The 18838-nt window shown below is 50.4% G+C and overlaps 3 protein-coding genes across 4 annotated transcripts; 2 read left to right on the top strand and 1 right to left on the bottom strand.

The window, feature by feature from the left end:
• The first annotated feature begins 219 nt into the window (after window positions 1–219).
• P2RX5 (purinergic receptor P2X, ligand gated ion channel, 5) lies at window positions 220–13535 on the top strand. Of its 2 annotated transcripts, none has more exons than XM_014953173.1 (12): window positions 220–817; window positions 3129–3279; window positions 5233–5352; window positions 6350–6425; window positions 6779–6875; window positions 7263–7343; window positions 7916–8054; window positions 8882–9018; window positions 9241–9334; window positions 9846–9911; window positions 10228–10310; window positions 10730–13535. In XM_014953173.1, exons 1-12 carry the CDS (start codon window positions 681–683, stop codon window positions 10803–10805), a joined length of 1257 nt encoding a protein of 418 aa, XP_014808659.1. In that variant the 5' UTR covers window positions 220–680; the 3' UTR covers window positions 10806–13535. The 2 variants fall into 2 exon arrangements, with proteins under 2 accessions (XP_014808659.1, XP_014808660.1); XM_014953174.1 differs by having other exon boundaries at window positions 229–817; window positions 5233–5304.
• Window positions 13536–13888: 353 nt separating this feature from the next.
• Window positions 13889–14921, bottom strand: EMC6 (ER membrane protein complex subunit 6). Its single transcript, XM_014953176.1, has 3 exons — window positions 14857–14921; window positions 14700–14766; window positions 13889–14460 (listed from the first exon to the last, which is right to left on the bottom strand). The coding sequence occupies exon 3, from the start codon at window positions 14416–14418 to the stop codon at window positions 14086–14088; it is 333 nt and encodes a 110-aa protein (XP_014808662.1). The 5' UTR covers window positions 14419–14460; window positions 14700–14766; window positions 14857–14921; the 3' UTR covers window positions 13889–14085.
• A 35-nt stretch (window positions 14922–14956) lies between these two features.
• TAX1BP3 (Tax1 (human T-cell leukemia virus type I) binding protein 3) lies at window positions 14957–18632 on the top strand. The gene is made up of 4 exons (XM_014953175.1): window positions 14957–15096; window positions 16273–16392; window positions 16730–16807; window positions 17033–18632. Exons 1-4 carry the CDS (start codon window positions 15058–15060, stop codon window positions 17168–17170), a joined length of 375 nt encoding a protein of 124 aa, XP_014808661.1. The 5' UTR covers window positions 14957–15057; the 3' UTR covers window positions 17171–18632.
• Window positions 18633–18838: the final 206 nt, after the last annotated feature.

Below are 18838 nucleotides of genomic sequence, written 5' to 3'. Positions count from 1 at the left end.
AAACAGCCCTTCCCTCCCTCGGGGTGAAACTGCTCCTCTCCCTTTGGTGTTTCATCAGCCGCTGTGTTCTGTCTCTCTGTGTGCCTCCTGCAGCACTCCCTGGGCATTTCAGTGGGACGTGAGGGTGGTTGGTTCCTTAAGCACAGGCAGAACTTCTGTTTTTAGTTTCTTAAGTTGTTGGGGTTTTTTGGTAGGAAGATGTAGTAACCAGAGAGGTATTTTGGATGACTGGCAAGGACCCGAGCTCTCACTGCTCATGCAGACGCTTAAGAAATTAAAAATTTAGCCAGGTGCTTTGTCATCATGTCAAGGCTGAAGAAAAGCAGTGTTTAACAGGGAGAGATACAGCTTTGTCCCCTGGGATGCTGCAACACGGCTTCATGCTACACATTTCACTAGAAACATTTTGTGACTGCAGGGGAGAGAATGAAGCTCAGGAGCAAAACTGAGGCGGGGGCTTCCCCGGAGGATGGATCAGCTGGGAAGCAGCGACGGAAGGATCCGGTGTTAGAGCAGCTGCCAGTTTCTGTCCCGAGAGCTGCTGCCGGGAGGAGGAGATCAGGCTGAGGCTGCAGAGGGGTTGGTGTGTCAGGTTTCCATGCGGGGCACGTGTGGATAATGCGAGCTGCGAGCGCCGCTGCCTCCTCCAGCCGCCGGCACGGAGCGAGCGAGCCGGGAGCATGGGGCAGGTGGCTTGGAAGGGTTTATTTCTGTCGCTTTTCGATTATAAGACAGAGAAATACGTCATTGCGAAGAACAAGAAGGTGGGGATTCTCTACCGAGTGGTGCAGCTCTCCATCCTGGCTTACCTGGTGGGGTAAGAGTCCGCCCTGCGTTTCGCATGCGGCTGCGTTTGCTCGCTGTGTCGTGAGGAAGATTTAATGTAGGATACTCTGCACAGAGAGACAGCTCGCTGTGCCTTAGGATTTTAATGCAGATAATTCTGTTTGTTTATACAGCTGGGTTTTGTAATGACTAAAAGATTTATATCTGATTCTTTTTCACCTGCTAGGGGTTGCTAGATTCGGCTCTACCTTCCAGATTAGCGTAGGGTTAAAAATAGATCAAATGGCACTATTGCTTTGTGCTGCATTATTTACACCTTTATGTCTGTATTGGGTGGGAATGGTGCCAGTCCTGAACACCTGAGGGGGACACATGAGAAACAATAGCGTTTATGGCCACGGCTGCTGAGCCCTGGGACAAACCTGCCTTGTCTGCACGACATGCTCGAGCCTAAACGGGAGGGATCTGAGCACAAAGTGACAGATTTCTTTGCGGCAGATTTCTTTGCAGCAGCTAGGGTTGTGGAGGTTGAGGCAGCATGAAAGTCTTGCATTTCTTTCAGAGCAGGGGGAGTTGGCATGGAGATAGCTGGAGCACCTCTCAGAAAAGGCCCAGTTCTGCAAGAAACTGGTCCTGCTGACACATAATGAACACAGCAATGCTCCTTGCGGGCTCAGACCTGGAATTATCCAGCCTATGAGATACCTGTGCCGTTGCTCCCTGAGTTTCTGAGGCTTTGCAGAATGTGATTTGTAAGCCTTCCCCCTCACTGCCCGTGCTTCTGAGTCCCTTCACCTTTCTCACAACTCATGTGTTCACTGATTAAATATAGCAGAGTCATTTTTACACGCTGGGTTTATTTATAGAGAGGTGCACAGATCCAGAGCCTGCTTTAGTTAGCAGGGCAGAGCTGAAGTCTCAGCAGCCTGGCATGTATTAGCTGCTAAGGGAGGAATCCTGTAGATAACATTGCTGAGGACACATCCTCTGTCCAAAAGGGATACAGCACGACCAGTGACTGTCTATGTTCAGAGACTGGTGGGGCCATACGGGCTATTTTCCTCCCTTGGAATCTGTTGCCTTCTGCAGCCCTTTGTCACTGTCACCGATGGTCCTGCAGTGACTCCTTTGTGGCTGGGGGCTCACAGCGTATCGCAGAGGTCGTTAGTGTTGGTCTGGTGTCTTGATTACATACCCATTCCTGTTCAGAGGCTGGCTCAGGGGTTCTGAGCATCAAACCCCTTCAGATTTCTTGCACGTAGCTGCCATTTCCTCCCCGATTCACCACAGAAAAGGTAAGGGTCGGCTTTTGAGCCTTCCTGGGAGAGAAAAAAAGAGTGTTCTTGGGAAAATGGGAATGTAGGAAACTTCACAGGGGTGGGGAATGTTATAAATCAGGTTTGTCCCATGTGGCAGGTGAAGGGCAGCATCTGTCAGTGCTGCTCAGCCCGGGGTCAGCCTGCATCCCTCCCCCAAAACCTGCCCTGCCACCCTCAGCGTCTCCAAGGGTCTGGGTGATTTGGCACCTGAATTTGGCAGTATTGTGGAGAAGCTGGAGGTGTTTCATTTAACCCAGAGTGGTTTTCACCCAGTGATACGGAGCTCTTGGTGCTCCCAGAGGGTGGAGAAGCTGGAGGTGTTTCATTTAACCCACAGAGGTTTTCACTCGGTGATACGGAGCTCTTGGTGCTCCAGGAGATGAGAAGGAAGCAAAGCCTTTCCCTGGGCTGCTCAGCAAGGGAGCAGCTCTTCCAGGGGTGCTGGCGAGAAGCCTGAAGCTCAGCACAGAAGCTGGGGTGATGTCAGGTCGTTACCATCATGCTGGCTTACAGCAGACCCTGCATCCAGCTGAGAACATTCCCTGCAGATCTCTGTTAGGGATACTCAGTTCACCTGCATCTCCCCGGTCTGTGGCTGGACTGGGAGCTTAATGGCAGGCTGCTGAAATGGGAGTCGTGTATTTGTGAAACAAACTACACTCTTCACTGCAACTTGCAAAAGCTTGTGTTATTTTTCATCATGAGGAGCACAGAGCCCTGCCCTCCCCTCTTTCCATCCAGGTTTCCAAGCCTAGCACAGGACAGGGAGGCAGAAGGTTTGGTTTTTTACCCTGTGACCAGTTATTTCACTTTTCCCTCCGCATAGAGTCTTGGTCCTGACTCTTTCTCCAATCCTGTGGATACCTCCAGCTTGTGTCAAAGAGTTTATTCTAAATTTGTAGTAGTAGTTGCAGAGGGTTTGGTGGTGTTGGCATGATTTGATTCACCCTTGAATGGTAAATCTCTGGCTAACTTGTCCCCTGACCCTACTGGTTAACAGTGGTGCCTGCTGTGTTTTTGCAGGTGGGTGTTTGTTGTCAAGAAGGGCTATCAGGACACAGACACGTCCCTCCAGAGCTCTGTCATCACCAAGCTGAAAGGGGTGGCCTTCACCAACACCTCGGAGCTGGGGGAAAGGCTGTGGGACGTTGCAGACTACGTCATCCCTCCGCAGGTTGGCATCACCCCACTGCTACTGTCTCTGCCATCTTCCAGCATGGATGGTGCTGGAAAGGCTGAAGTGATGTATTGGGGTCTTTCCTAGGAATAAGCAGGAGATGGGCTACAAGAAAGGGATGCTGTGCCTTCTCTTAGGTCTTTCCAGCAAATTTGAAAGCAGCTTTGTCTCTCTTACAAAGGCTCACACCACTTGGCAAGCAGAGCCTTGCAGGAGAAGTCCTGTGGATTTCAGTAGGACTTTTCAAAGTGTCTGCTGGCCTCCATCCCTGGGCTAGAGCAGGCGTGCGTGGGGCAGCCTGGAGGGGCTGGGAGATGGAAAAGGAATGTGGTGCAATTTGAGTGATGAGGGTTGCTTGAAATGTGTCTGGCCAAACCTGCCTTGCTGCTTCCTCGACTTGGACGAAGCGAGATGTGTAGCTGATGCTGAAGGGGAGAAGAGGGCAGCAGATGTAGCCCAGCACCGGGTTGGAATTGCCCAGCTGTGCTTGCCCAGGGCTGTTTGTGCTTGCCCTGCTGGTGTCTGCCACACGTACATGGAAAGATGTGAGGGGAGAACCAGGGTTTTGTGCTGACAAGGGGGCAGAAAGTGGTAAATTGAACAATTCGCTTGTCTGTACATAAGAATAAGGGTTCACTTTCCTCCTGCTCCAGCCCGGGGTTACTCAGACCCACGAATCTTTGCTCTGTGTCTCCACCAGTTTAATGCAAAGCCTCGGTGGGAGCTGTGGGACTCAGACCACCATGTGCTGTGCAGCAGTGTGTTTGCAATGCCTCTTGTTCAAGCTGTGTGCAGGCCTTGGGGACACTTAGCAGGTGGCTGGTGCCCATGGGAGCTGTGGGACTCAGACCACCATGTGCTGTGCAGCAGTGTGTTTGCAATGCCTCTTGTTCAAGCTGTGTGCAGGCCTTGGGGACACTTAGCAGGTGGCTGTGCCCACACCCAGCAGTGAGATGGTGATGCTGACCTGTGTTTTAACTTGTCAGACATTTCTCCTGTGACATAGTGGGGTTACAGCCTGGTGGCTTATTGGGAGGGCTTGTAGGGGGTGTGCTGAGTGAAGGCAGTGGCTCTGCCTCTGGGCTGTGGCATCGCGAAGCCAGACGTGGCCGGGCCACCAGGCTACGATATCAAATCCAGCCCTGCTGCAGCCTGCCCTGGAGTGCATCAGCCTCCAGCAACCACCCTGATGTTAGACCCCTTGGTGGGTGGTTGTTAAAGGGACACCATTTGGGAGAAAAGGTATCTATTTTACCTTTTTGCTGAATGTGGGGAAGGGACCAAACAGAAGCTGTGAGTGTGCAAAGGAGAGAAGGCTCCAGAGGAGGAGTCAGCCATGCGTATTGGGGCTTTGCCTAAATACAGAGGGAACATTACATTGCCAGAAACAAGGATTTTAGGGATGAAGATGCAGTCAGCTCTCTTGTTGCATGTCTCAGACGGTCATCCCAACGGCTCAATAAAGGGATCTGTGTTCTCTCTCTTCCAGCCACGCTAGAAGTGCTCTGTGTTGGTTTATCGCACGTCCGTGGTGTTGCACTAACTCTGCTCCTGTGCTGTGTCCTGCTGCCCTGCTCCTTGTAACAGCCTGACCCTGGCTGAGGACAGGCACCCACGGCTCTGCAGGGGACGGGGCCTTTGATCCCTGACCAGGCACCGTGTCCTTACGGAAAAGGAGGCCAAGTGCTTGTGGAGGAGCCAGCGAGGAAAGGCTCAGCCATCCTGCTCACTGAATTAATGTGGTCTCTGCAGCAGAACCCCTAAAGCCACAGAGACCCACCGGCCTCATCCAAACAAACATCCAGGCAAAGGGCACTGTGGTATCTCAGCCTGAAAAGCATCAGGAGAGAGGGAGATGTTACTGCCCTGCAGAGAACTGTATCCTCCTCCTAACAGGTACTTTCAGAGTAAGACTGGTTTTCTAACTCTTCCTGCCTTTGTTTATTCTAGGGTGAAAATGTCTTCTTTGTCATGACGAATCTGATCGTGACCCCAAACCAGAGGCAAGCCACGTGTCCTGAGGTAGGAAGAACTGAGCCCCTTGGCCCCCCGACCCCTACAAAACCAGGGGTAAGAACTGACAGAGGACACCTGGGGAGCAACGAACACAGGAAGGATTGAAGGCGAATGGTTTTTCTCTGTAGTGTAATATCTCAGTTGGGAAAATCAGACTGGTTACTGCAGACCTGGGAGGTTCAGCTGTCTTAATTCCTAGAGGCCCTAATCATGTAGAGTCTTGCTGACTTTAGTTGAAGGTGTTGGACATCTGCCCAGCTGGAGATGAGACCAGAACAGTGATTGCTCAGGGTCAGAAAAGGCTATGGGAAACAACTTTGGGGTGACTCAATGGATATGGATAGAGGAGACTTTCTAAGACCCCATCCTGGGAAGGGTTGAACATTCAGGCTTTCGTTACCTTCAGGACACAGGAGGGTGCCTACTGCCTCCCAGAATGTGCCTTATGGGCCAAAGGCATGAGGTCTTTCCATGTGATACTGAAATGTCTTCTGTGGTGACGCGGTTCAGAATGGGCTGGAGCCCGGGGGAGGAGGACACTGGCCATCCAGGGAGTGTTGTCTCCATGGAGCAATGATTAATTTTCCATATCTCAAGCACAGGGGTAGCCTGGGCCAAGAGCACAGCTTGCTCGTTCAGGACATGGCTGTCCTCTAGTGGCTGCATCAGCCCAGCGTGCAGCCAAGGGAAGGGTAAATCTGAGCTCAGAGAGCTTGTAGTTTAAATCAAAGGTAGGGTTATCGCTTAAGGTGACATATGTGGCCTCCTGCTTGGCTTTGGTGAGTGGTAGGTGATGTCTGGGTTTTTCCACAGCCTGCCCCTTTCCAGGCTGAGCAGAGCCCAAAAGCAGGACATCGTAGCTGAACTGTGGTGTTGCTGGTGGAGTGATGTTGTCGAGCTGTTTGCATGTGACCTGCAGTTACCACTTCAGCTGCACATTTTCAGTGTTCACCATCCTGTAGAGGACTCGCCAACATCAGTGACACTTCCTTACCCCGTTGAGTCTCGTGCCCTGTCACAGGTCTCACTTCTGTCCTCTTCCACTTTGCAGAGTGGCAACATTCCCGATGCCCTGTGTGACAAGGACGAGGACTGCCCGGAAGGAGAAGCAGTGGTGGCTGGCAATGGTAAGGGAAGGGTCCCTCCAGCTCTGTGTCTGGTAGAGGCAGGTTCCTCCAGAGGCATTGCCCTGGCTACAACCCCAAGGATCTCTGATTGCAGAGAGTGACAAGGACTTTCTTTTCTTTACCATCTTTTATTAAGATTGCCACTTTGCTTACAGCTCTGTGGTGGCTGGGCCAGAGCACCCCAGGCTGCTCAGAGGAGCAACAAGGGAGAGGTTGTTCCAGCTGGGAGGCTCTTTGACAGCAGGGAGGAGCCTTTAGGGTGGCACGTAAAGCATTTTGTTTCCATGTGCCCTGTGGGCAAGGAGAGGAGGTGGCTGCTCTGTGTGACCTTTTCTGTGATGTCTGTGCCGCAGGGGTTAAGACTGGCCGCTGTTTGAAAGACAGGGACAGCATCAGAGGGACTTGTGAGATACTGGCCTGGTGCCCAGTGGAGAAAAGATCCAAGCCCAAGTACGTGGCCATCCTGTGCTGTTTCCAAGCTTGAGTTACTTGGCTTGTGTGTCACTTGGGGCGGTTTCTGGGTTCCCTCTGCTTGCACCCTTGCTTGAATGTTGGCTGTTCCAGTGCAGGAGGGAGCTCTGCATGGCCCCCCAGCAGGACTGACCCTCTGCTCCCCCCCTGTTTGGCTCATTGCCTGTCCCAGGGCTGTTTCCAGCTCCCAGGGCTTCCCCTCAGCCTGCACGCTCCCCACCAGCTCCGTGCTGGCAGTGTGGGGGAGGTGGCATGGCTGGCCTAGCACCACGGGGTGAAACCTCGCTCTTTCTAAAATGGCAATTCCAGTTTAAACCTGTGGACAACTTCTGAACACAAACCAGATAACAAACCCTTCTCTTCCAGGAAACCACTTCTCGCCAGTGCAGAAAACTTCACTGTTTACATCAAGAACTCAATCCGCTTCCCCAAATTTAAGTTCTCCAAGTAAGTGCAGGTGCTCAGAGATCCCCCTGGCCTCTCCATCACAGAGCCAATAAACTCAATTTGCTCCACTGTCCTTCTCCTGGCCAAGGATTGGGGTGGGGAGGTGGATATTCTATGGTGCATAGAGAGGCCTTTGGCTTCAGGCTGTGTGGAATCAAGGAGATAATGAAGACTTGGAGCTTCTCAGAGAGCAACTGGGATAAAACTGTTTGTATTTGGTGCTACAATATGAACAAAATAAATAAGTGTAGAAAGGAGTCTGCTCTTGCTATTCTCCAGCCTCAGCTAGATATTTCTGGCATCTTTATTGGTTTTCCTGGAGCACTGTGGCAACCTGCTCCATGTGAGTCCTTTCTTGAGCCCGGACTCAGCTGGAATGGAGGTGATTTTTGTGTGGGTGCAGACTGCTTTCCCTGGGCCAGCAGTAGAGAGGCTCACAAGGTGACAAGGCAAGGTGCCGCTTTGTTGTGTAGAGGGTGTTGGAGAAAGCTCTTGTCTCTGCAGCCTTGGTGGTGTAGACTGGGCAGGCAAGCGGAGAGGGAGACAAGGATTTCCCTCTTCCCTGTGTGCAGGACAAACGTGCTGACAACAAACAATGGGTCCTACCTGAAGAGCTGCCGCTACAGCACGGAGCATCCCTACTGCCCCATCTTCCTCCTGGGGAACATCGTCCAGTGGGCTGGGAGCGACTTCCAGAAAATGGCTTTGGAGGTAGGAGCCCCTTGGGCTCATGCAGCTTCCCAGCTGGCCATGTTGCTCGCTGGGTGGCCGTGAGGAGAGCCACTGGTGACTGCCTGGGGACCTGCCCGCTGGCCAGGGAGCGGTGGAGAGATGCTGGTGCTTAAAGTCACGTTGGTCCCATTTATCCTGTCCCCAGGGAATGGGAGGCAGGGTGCTGTAGGTCCTCTGGAACAGGTGGTTGGGTCAGTTATCTGTTATTTGGAGCTTCCCAAACCGCTGCTCTGCCAGAAGGGTTTCTGTGTTTAATTTCCACATTGCTACACCATTGATTAAACCCCAGAGCTCTGGAAGGCCAATGGGGCTCCTCTGTTCAGAGAACACCCCGGGAGGCTTCCCCTGTGGGGAACTGACCCGTTCCTACATGGAGACCTGGGGCTAAGCCCCAGACAGGCTGTGACCCCGTGTGTGTTGCCCTGGGGGGGAAGATGGAGCCAGTCTGAGCCATCCGGGAAGTGCAGGGTAAGAGAGCAGGCTTTGTGCTGGCTTCTGCACCTGCAAACCTCATCCCTGCATAAAAAAGCATCTTCTCCACTGAAGTATGTTACAGACACCTAAATGAATGCAATCAGTGTCCTGGGATGAGAAACCTCCTCAGCACAGGGAAGGCCAGGGTTGTGTGGAGACTGATGTCAGAAGCATGACCTCAGCCCATCCAGAACATGTGTGCTCGTGTCTGTGACCAGAAACGCAGCTGGTCTTGCCCTGGGGAAAACCTGCCCAAGGATCTGACAAATTTGAAGACACATTAATTGAACTAAGCTTAAAAACAACTCACGCTGTCTCTCTCTTTCGTTAAGGGTGGTGTGATAGGAATTCAGATTGAATGGAACTGTGATCTTGATAAAGCCCCTTCTGAATGTAATCCTCACTATTCTTTTAGCCGGCTGGATAACAAGTTTGCAGAAAAGTCCATCTCTTCTGGGTACAACTTCAGGTGAGTGAAGAGGAGAATAGGATGCGGTACCAGAGTTGGGCTGAGCTGGTTTGACTGGAGGCTGGGGGAGAAATGCTTCAGTGGAGGGAGGGAGCCATGGTCATGGCAAACTAAAGCAGTTTGTGGTAGGGGAATAGGTCTGTCTGAAGAGAGAGGTGAATTCAGATGGTTCCTGCGTGTGGGGCAGATGATGGAGTTAAAGTCAGCATTGTTATGTTCCAGGTTTGCCAAATATTACCGGGATGCTGAGGGGGTCGACTACCGGACACTCATTAAAGCGTATGGGATCCGCTTTGATGTGATGGTGAATGGCAAGGTGAGGTCCCAGAGTATTTCAGAGCCTGGAGAGAAAGGAGGTGGGGGACATCTCTCAGTGGGATGGCAGCTCTGGGACCAAGAACGGCCTCTCTGGCTTGTCAATAGCTCCTGCTATTCATCCAGGTGGAGCTAACCCGACATAAGAAAGGAGATGACCTGGAGTGCAGAGAACTCTAAAACCAGAGAACCTAAACCCAGGCTCATGTAGAGTCTGACAGAAGTCAATATGCCTCAGAGCCTTGTTTTCCATGTGTAGGCAATGCAGAAAAAAAAGAAACCTAAGCCAGGGGTGACGCAAGCTCAGAAATGCAGCCCCAGACAGTCAGATCTGGGACACACAGACCTTTAGCCTCCAAGATTGTTCACTGCAATTCTGTGGTTGCTCCTGCTCGTTGCCAACACAACGCACCCACGGGCACCAGCAGCTTCCCACCCTGTAAAACCACACCCTGCAGTCTGTTTCCCGGGTTGTCCTTTCACCAAGTTCTTCATGGCCTTTTCTCTTTTAGGCGGGGAAATTTAACATCATTCCCACCATCATCAATATCGGTTCGGGGCTGGCTCTCATGGGGGCAGTAAGTGAATATATTTTCTTAAAGGGACATGTTGGGGCCAGATCCCTGGTTTGGCTGTTACAAGGATAAAAGGGGATGGTTGGTTTAGATCTGAGTTTCTGCAGCTCTGACTGCTCCTCAGGTGTGTGCCTGTCTCCTGTCTTAAAGGCATTTGTTAATGTACCTTGTAGTCTAAATATCCCTAAGACTACATGGAGTATGAAGGGAAATACAGCTTCTACAAGTTATTCTGCTTTAAGTAATGCTCATTGCTAACTGGAGCAGAAAACTTCCTCTTCTCCTCTAAAGATCAACCACAAGTTCTTTCTGTTTGCAGGGAGCTTTCTTTTGTGACCTGGTGCTGCTGTATCTGATTAAAAAGAGTAACTTTTATCGAGGCAAAAAGTACGAGGAAGTAAAGTAAGTGGGTTTGGCTCCTGTGTTTAAATGTAATGGCTTTATTGCTGTGACTGATAGACATAGAGGGAGATGTGGGAACGCAGTAAACATTAGTGGCAAACAAAGGCCAATTCCAGGAAATTGTATTTCTCCAAATGAGTTTAGCCAAGTTCCTCCCTCCCTCCGTAATTCACTGCTGCAGAGCTGGGGAGCACAGGGACCAGCTGGGCCATGGGGTGGGGTCTAAGTGGCCTCACACTGTTGGCCCATAATGACCACAGATGGAATTGGGGCAGCTTTGGGGCCTCCTGAAACAGGGAACTGGGGCTTTAGCTGTATAGAGGGTGACGGCCTTTATGACAGGCCTGCTGGGAACCTCTTGTCCATGTTGCTCCTGCAAAAGGAATAGTCTGCTCTGTCACCTTTGCTTGTTTCTTCAGGTCTGGTTCCAGGAAATCGTTATCCAGCCCCACGCTGAATGGGAATCAGAGCCCTGACCAGCTCGGGGGGCTCTAGACATGGCAATGGGTCTACAGCTGGACTCGTGGGCCAGGAAAACCACACAGTTGTGGAGTCACACCAGGACTGGGAGGTGGAGATACCCCAGATCAGATCTACTGGCCATTATAAGGATTCCCAGAGGGGGAAAAAAAAACAGAAAGTCCTTTAAAGACCGCCCTTCTTTCCCTGAGATGTCCTCCGGTGTCCTGAGCTTGCAACAGTGTGTCAGCACCATGGATTTATAAAAGGATTTCATAAAAGGAAAACAAAGGCACCAAATGTATGTTTTTATATCTATTGATAGATATATATCCGTACCTACGTCAATAGCCAGTGCTACCCCATGGCTGTGCTTCGCTTCCACGTGCGATGGCCCCTTGAGGGCCCCTTGAGGAGGGCTGAAGCTCCACTCTCTCCTGCTCCACTGGCTTGGGGCCACCACCTCCAGCTCCCGCTCGTGTTTCCTGCAAGATCAGCTGAACAGCAGCAGGACTGCTCCGTTGTGGTGTGTGTAACCATTAGGGCTAGAAACGCTGCTCCTCTGGGAAAAGCCTTCCCAGCAGCTACAACAAGGTGCTCTGCTCGTCTCAGGAACTGCGGGAGAAGGTCCTGCTCCAGCTCTGAACGGAGAATCAGTTCTCTGGGCCGGGTCCTGCTACCTCACCCACTGCCCCTGTCTCCGTGTGTAGGCAGGCAGGGGGGGTCTCTTGAAGGAAGGTGGGGAGAGGTGTGTTTGTGGTTGGGAAAAGGGGTCTGGAAAGCAGCGTGGCACTGGGAGGAGCTGCACGGGGATGGTCTTGGTTCTCCCTCCTTTGTTTCAGTGCCTGGTTTATTTTGCCTGGGATTTGTCCTTTCTGTGTCACTCACCAATTGCTAGAGGTGGGAAGATCTGGAATGGGGACTTAACACCTCTCCTGTTTTTTGTAGTACCCTGAGAGAGACTGAAAAGGGGAGCTTGATCAGATAAAACAGATTTTGCCAGGTTTTTCCAAGTACACCAACAGGAGGAAAACTGAGAAGACAGATGTCCACTATTTTAACACTCTGGTAACTTGCAAGAACTACAAGTGCTTCTTTGTTTCCCAACAGAGAAATAGTCTGGTTGCTGCCCATTTTGTGAATTCATGCTCATGTGGGGATGTAACTAATCCCAGAAGAGAAAAGTGCTTATAGAATATCATTGTTTACTTTTAACGTTTGCATTTGCTTGAGATGACAGAAGTTGATTGTCAATATTTTTGAAATATTAGTCCTTTCATTTAAGGCTTTGACTCTCAGTACAAATGGATCAGAGTGTTCTGCATGTGCCATCGATCAGGAGCCATCATGATGAAGATTAAGTGTTTCTTTGCACTCTCTGACCATCAAGATTTAAAGGATTCCTGGGGCAGAGTCCTTAGGTACTGCCAGGACAGCTGCACAGACAAGGCAAGCTGTGCTCAACCTCTGATGCTCTAATGGCATCCAGAGCTGCCTCTCTTTGTGCCAGAAGTCTCTCCTCTTGGCAAACATGACTTACCGTGTGTAGAACCAACACACCAATAAAACAGCCCAGGCTTTTGACCACCAGAGCTTAATTCTTAATTTGAGTAATTTCTAGATGGTGAAAGGTGGTGAACCCCACAGGTGACACCAGGCCAAGGCACAGCTCCTGGAACACATAAAGCTGCCCGTGCCCTACTGGCACCAGTGTTTCCACTTGACAAAACAACATCCTCTTGGGAGATGACCAAATTGATTTCCTGACAAAGTCTTCAAGCCCCCCAAAACCCTAGAATAGTTCCCTTTTTATACCCTCTGTTTAACACAATTGCCACAACCATGTTGTTAATAAGACATAATCAGGTTCCTTGTTTCTTTTGAGTGATTTTTTTTTTTTCTTCTATTTAATGTACAGCAATAAAATTTGTCACTGTAGGGCAATGCTCTCTGAGCTTCTGTAAAGGGTGTTCTTTAGGTTGCACACACTGCTTTCACTCTGTGATACACACTTATGCTAAACAATTCAATTAAGTGTTTAGAAAGTATTTGAACAGCACAGGTGTATAAAACATACCTGTTAGTGGGTAACAGGTGCTGGTTGTTTTCTGATGGTGTAAATCTGCCAAAGCATATGCTACTGTGGGAATTCAAACCTTGATTGTCTTTTTCACCCAAAAGGAAACATCACTGTTTCATTACTACATTTGTAGTATCGATTCCACCTTCTGTGTAACACTGCATTTCATCAGAAGTTGATTTTTTTCCCATAAAATACTTTTAAATACAGAATGTGATGATGTAAAAACTTTGTGTAACAGAAGAATAGACTATCTTACAGTGTTCTAGTGAAACAATGACTAATTGAAAGAACAGAATAAACCAGATGGGGCAGTGTGTGTTTGTAGGAGAAAAATACATGACAAACCCCAGTTGTTGTACAAGAATTCAATCACTACACTCAAATAAAAGTCTCCAAGCACTATGTTTTCACAAGCAGGGCTATGGCACAGACACTGCCAGGACAGCAGGTGATCCTTTTCCCTTCTGTTCCTGCCAGAGACACAGAACACACCCCCACACTGCTCAATTACAGAAAACACCAACAGGTGTACCGGTGTGTTCAGCACAGACTGACTGCAGGTGGTAAGATGCTGCTACACTTACTTGGTTGTCTCTGTTTCCTGGACACAATGGTACTAAAAAGGCACAAAATGTGTCATGTGTGAGAGCATTATTAAATATAATTATTTATTATTTTGTGTATGCCAGTGAAGAGCTCCCGTGACAATGCCATTTATTGACAGCGTGTACATACCGGAATTGTGGAAGCAATGTTTGTACTAGCAACTCAATTACAAACTTTTACAGATACTTAATTATATGCTACTGTGCAATATATCTTTGTGTCAGTGGTATTTTTTTAAAAGTGCTACTTTTACCAGTATTTGTGTGTAGGAACAGGCAGCAAATCTAGAAGGGATTATAACTAGTGTGTATTATCCAAAACACAAAGGATACAAGGGACTACATTAACCAAAACCCACGGTTGTGCCTGCAATTAGGGACTGAAATTACTCCTTCAACCACCAAACAAATATTCATGGGAGGCATCCAAGTGGTGTTTCACATTCAGTTTAATTTGAACAGTACTACCGATTCATTTGTACTTGGACATAATTTACTGACAGTATTAACAATACAAGCGATGAACAACGGTTTAAAAGGTAAGCTGGCCTAGTTGTGTAGATGACTTTTGGCAACAGTCCTCCTGCTTCATTAAAAACCACTGCAGCTACTGCGGCTCCTAGTTGGTTTAGTAGACATGAACCATGCCGTACAGGAAAGTCCAGAACAGGACATATGTGAAGAGCCCTCCTATAAGCCCCCCTGTGAAAAGCGGCCTCCGGGATTTAAAGTACTTATTCCATCGCCGTCCGGCTTTTAACACCAAGAGCACGGAGAGGAGGACGGAAGCCAGGAAGTAGAAGATGAAGCCGTGCAGGCCGGTCAGGCCGAGGATCCCCGCCGTGGCGCCCGACAGGGCCGAGACCGACGTCCGGCAATAGTCCAGGATGGCGGCGTTCCCCCGCACCGCCGCTTCGCTGATGAACTGCGGCCCCTCGCGCTTGGCCACCACGGCGGCCATGGCTCCCAGCCGGGCTCCGGGACCTCCTCTCTCTCAACGAGACTGGGGTAAAGGAGACACAGGCTGTACGGGCCGGGAGGCGGATTGGCCCGGCGCGGCCCCACTCCAGGCCGAGACGGCGCCTCCGGGCCCGTCGCACCGACCCACCGAGCCCGCTGGACTCTGGGGCGGCCGCTACCACGAGGCCACCCTCAGATGCGCGGTGGGAGCTCAACGGCCCTTAACGGCGCGGAGACCCCTCCCGGCACCACGGGGCCCTCCCGCCGTCTCCCGGCCCCTACCTCTCATCCACGGCGGCGCGCTGCTCCGCGGCACCTCCGGCCGGGCCCGACCGTCACGCCTCACACCCTGCCAAGGGACACCACACACCGCCCGTCACCACCAGCACGCTCGCCGGAACCGGAGCCCGACCGCGCCGCCCCACCGGGCCCAACCTACCGCCACAGCGGAGCTCCTCACCACCCCACCGGAAGCTCCTGTCAGGCATCTTTGAGCGCGGGGGCCGCCGGGAGAGCGGCTCGAGCTTCCGGCGCTCGCGCCTCCGCCACGGGCGGGGCGGCACCCGATTGGCTGGCGGCGGCCGGGGGGCGGAGCCGGGCGAGGCGCTTTTGTTCGGGCGGCGGCAGCGACGGCGGGGCCATGGCGTACGTGCCGGGACAGCCCGTTACCGCCGTGGTGGTGAGACGGGGACGGGACGGGACGGGACGGGACGGGGGCTGCTGAACGGGACAGGGCTGGGGGGGCCGGGGACAGGGCCGCGGTGGGCGGGGGGGCTCTGTCACGGAGGCTGTCAGTGCCCGCGGCGGGCTCGGCCTCCCCCCGGGGGGGAAGAAGCTCCGCCGGTCTGAGGGAGCAGACGGTGCCGGGGGATATGGGTGGGGTAAGCACCTGCTTAGCGGGGATTTTAGTCGCTTTAATCATCGGAGAGGGCACGCGAGGGTCGCTGTTGGTTGTGCCGCCGGTTATAGCACTGACTTTAAGGGCGGTTTGGGGGCTGCGAGCGTTAAACCCGGCCGGGACCGGGCGGTGTCGCGGCGCCCCTGAGGGAGCTCGGGGTGTGACAGGGCGTTCGAGGAGAATCACAGAACGGTTTGGGGGGGAAGGGAGCTCTAAAGGGCATCCAGCCCAGACGTCTTCCCCTGGACCAGGCTGAGGAACCTTTGTAGCGGCCGCTGTCTCAGTTAAAGCCGGGGCTTTTTCTCGGGGCTCGCCCAAGCTGGCGTTTGTGCCGTCCTTAGATCATGGGCAGAGCTTGTCAGATGCCTGTGCTCGTCAGACAGCGAGGAACCTGCCTCTGGGTTACAAGAGTGTGTTGATAACTTATCTTAATGAACCGTCCTAATAATAGGCTGTTATTTCCACAGCCGGGCTAGGCTGGCACACGGGGCATGTGGCTACAGAGCCAGATGAGTCACTGAGTGACTGCTCGTTATCAAGACATGACTCATGTTTGAAGAGACCTGCTCTGGTTGTGATGGTTTCCCCTTGTATCTCGGGGCAACGCTAAAGTGCTGAGGAATTAAGGATCTTGGTGGTACCACAGATGATCTTGCAGATGGTTTCCTGTCCTGTGGCAGGGCTGGAACAGTTCAGAGCTGATTGCCAACACCACAACTGGTGTCACCAACAGCCAGCGCCGTGTGATAGGGGTGTGCTGCCGGGGGTGTAGAGCTCTGCCTGCAGTCTGTGTGGGTGTGACAGATGGCTCTTACCCTGCCCAGGTGGGGACGCAGCGTGGTCCAGGAGACTCACCTGAGGCTTATAGCATCTCTGAGAGACAATCTACCAGAAACACACTTGAGATTTCTTCCAGCGATCCTAATACTCAGCTATTTTATCTCTTTCTCTTCTCAGCAAAGAATTGAAATACACAAGCTTCGCCAAGGTGACAATTTGATTCTGGGGTTCAGCATTGGAGGTGGCATTGATCAAGATCCTACTCAGAATCCTTTCTCTGAAGACAAGACCGACAAGGTCAGGCACTCTTTTGTTTTCTGGAGCAAGTCCCTGCGAGAGGCCGAGTGTACCCAGCTCCCTGGGCAAGCTCTGCTCTCCCATATCTGCGTCCTGTCCTCTCACGAGGCTGACCACTAAAGTTACTCTGTCTCAACGTTATCATTTGCAGACTAAGCTTCTTTTAAGTTAGCTCTCCCCCCTTTCTATTGTCCAATGCTGCACAAGTCTGGTTTAACTAGAATCCTGTAATATGCTACAAATTATTTTTGCACTGTCATGCAAAAAGAGTGAATGGCCCTTGAGTGTTTAATGCTCCTGCATTTAGTAAATGAACACTTAAATTTTTTTCCCCCAGGGTATCTATGTAACGAGGGTGACAGAAGGAGGCCCAGCAGAAGTTGCAGGACTTCAGATTGGAGATAAGATCATGCAGGTAAACATCAAGATAAGACAAGAATTATGTGTACGCTACAGAGAAGTTTCCACTGGGGAAAATGCTGTCTTCTGGGTACTTTCCAGGACAGTTTGTGGGGCTTATAAATAAAAACTGAGCTGTGGAATAAGCGTATCTACTGCCTAGTTCTGATAGAACAGTTAAAGGACAGCTGTGAGTCCGTTCCATTTTATGGTTGGTTGGTGTTTTCTTTTCTCCCCTGAGGTGAATGGCTGGGATATGACAATGGTGACCCATGACCAAGCTAGGAAGAGGCTGACAAAAAGGAACGAAGAAGTGGTACGGCTGCTGGTGACCAGGCAATCTCTGCAGAAGGCTGTGCAACAGTCCATGATGTCCTAATCCATCATCAAGTTGGGGAAGGGTTGGGGAGGGAGATACATAGACTGATATCAAGCAAGGAAGCAAACCCTAGACCTGAGCAGGTTGTCTGGAAGGAAATGCATGTTCCTAACTGTGGTACACACTTTTTTTTTTTTATTTTTCCTTTCTCTGGTGTAACTGGCAGTAGTAAAACTCTCATCCCCTCAGCAGAGTGCTTCTCTAAAGTCTTCCCTGCAGGTACATGGTAAGACTTTATTGTAGTCACAGCTTTCAGGAGGACAGGACAAACCCTAGTTATTTAAAGAAGCAACTGGAGAAGCTTTAGCTTTGACAGGATTCTTTTGCAGCACAAAAGTTTCCTATTTTAAGAGGAAATGTGGTTCCTGCTATGGAAAAGAAGAGGGTTTGCTGTGCCTAAGCTTTTAGAAGTGAGCTGTCCTGTCCTCCCACGCTGTTGAGTGCCAGAATGAAGAGTTGCTCACTGCTGGGGGGAGGAGCACTGTACTAACCCCACGCTGTGTGCTAGCTACACAGAGCATGCTGGAGGCTTCGGGGCATTACGGTTTACTGCAAAGATTCCCTCTACAAAGCAGCCCCTTCAGACAAGAGGCAAAACAAGAAACAATTAAGTAACACAGAAGTTTTAGATCAATACCTGCAAAGTACTTTAAAAGTTCATGGACACTACAGCTAAATTTCTCTATCAGTAAAACCTTAATTCTCCTCGTTCCCAAGTAATTTATAACATCAAATCAATCATGTTTAAATGAAAGGGATATGGAGCAGGAAAGAGATCACTGTTGTTGAACTTACCAAAAGAGCTGCTTGTAGCTGTAGGGTCTTCAGTTTTTCATTCCACTCTGTCAGACTTGAAATGGGAGGGGTAGATTTTGGTCTGTCTTCTAGAAGACTTCACTTAAATCACTGGTTTACTGGATGGATGAATATGCCAATAATTTCCAAAAGTGCCTCTTGACCAAATTGAAACTTCTGCTAAGATACTAAGTTGTTTAAATCAGGATTTAAGATTTTTGCTGCAACACTAAGTTAATTATCTAGCATCCTGGTGGTTTGTTAACCAGTTAGCTTTACAGTTATCCAAAAACTGGAGTTCTTAATCCTCTTCAGTTGATTTATACATTTCTATACTTTCCTTAAACAGTCTTCAGGTAAGCTGTTGTAAATAGAACATGAGGAGGTGGCAGACTAACTTATTCAGTACGTTACTGCTGTGCCATGTACGTATGTTGTGATAGATGCATCTCAGACTGTTCTGTACGCACCAGCAGATGCCTATTGACCATTTTTATATCTATGGAATTACTACAATCCTGCTTTTGACTTTTGTAACTTAAGAATTCAGTGGTAAATTTTAAGGCTTTCAAGTTGAAGTTATTTTTGTTACTATAAAGATACACTGCTATTTGTACTGCTATTTCACTTGATTTTACACACAATAAAACAAAGTTGGATTTCCTGAGCTGTTTCTCCTTACATTTAAGAGTGCCACATCACCTGAGGGCCTCCAGCTGACACCTCTTGTCTGGCTCGAAGTGGATTGTGGAGCACACCATCGACACAGTGCAGTCTGAGGTTAGTGAGGTCTGATCCCAGTGGTGGGGAGGTGCAGCATCAATGAGCTGTCAAACCTCACCTGCTCTCTAGCAGCACGAGAAGGGGCTCTAC

This window comes from Calidris pugnax, unplaced genomic scaffold, assembly GCF_001431845.1.
Source record: "Calidris pugnax isolate Ruff unplaced genomic scaffold, ASM143184v1 scaffold133, whole genome shotgun sequence".
Taxonomy (NCBI): Eukaryota; Metazoa; Chordata; class Aves; order Charadriiformes; family Scolopacidae; genus Calidris; species Calidris pugnax.
This window is presented reverse-complemented; position numbering and strand designations above follow the sequence as displayed.

Excerpts from the sequence above, each read along its gene's own strand:
- EMC6 (XM_014953176.1), bottom strand. The coding sequence starts at position 14,418 with ATGGCCGCCGTGGTGGCCAAGCGCGAGGGGCCGCAGTTCATCAGCGAA.
- P2RX5 (XM_014953173.1), top strand. The coding sequence starts at position 681 with ATGGGGCAGGTGGCTTGGAAGGGTTTATTTCTGTCGCTTTTCGATTAT. Across the intron at positions 7,344-7,915 it reads CCCAAATTTAAGTTCTCCAA|GACAAACGTGCTGACAACAA; the intron begins GTAAGTGCAGGT and ends CCCTGTGTGCAG. Across the intron at positions 9,335-9,845 it reads ATGTGATGGTGAATGGCAAG|GCGGGGAAATTTAACATCAT; the intron begins GTGAGGTCCCAG and ends TTTCTCTTTTAG.
- TAX1BP3 (XM_014953175.1), top strand. The coding sequence starts at position 15,058 with ATGGCGTACGTGCCGGGACAGCCCGTTACCGCCGTGGTG. Across the intron at positions 16,393-16,729 it reads CTGAAGACAAGACCGACAAG|GGTATCTATGTAACGAGGGT; the intron begins GTCAGGCACTCT and ends TTTTTCCCCCAG. Across the intron at positions 16,808-17,032 it reads TTGGAGATAAGATCATGCAG|GTGAATGGCTGGGATATGAC; the intron begins GTAAACATCAAG and ends TTCTCCCCTGAG.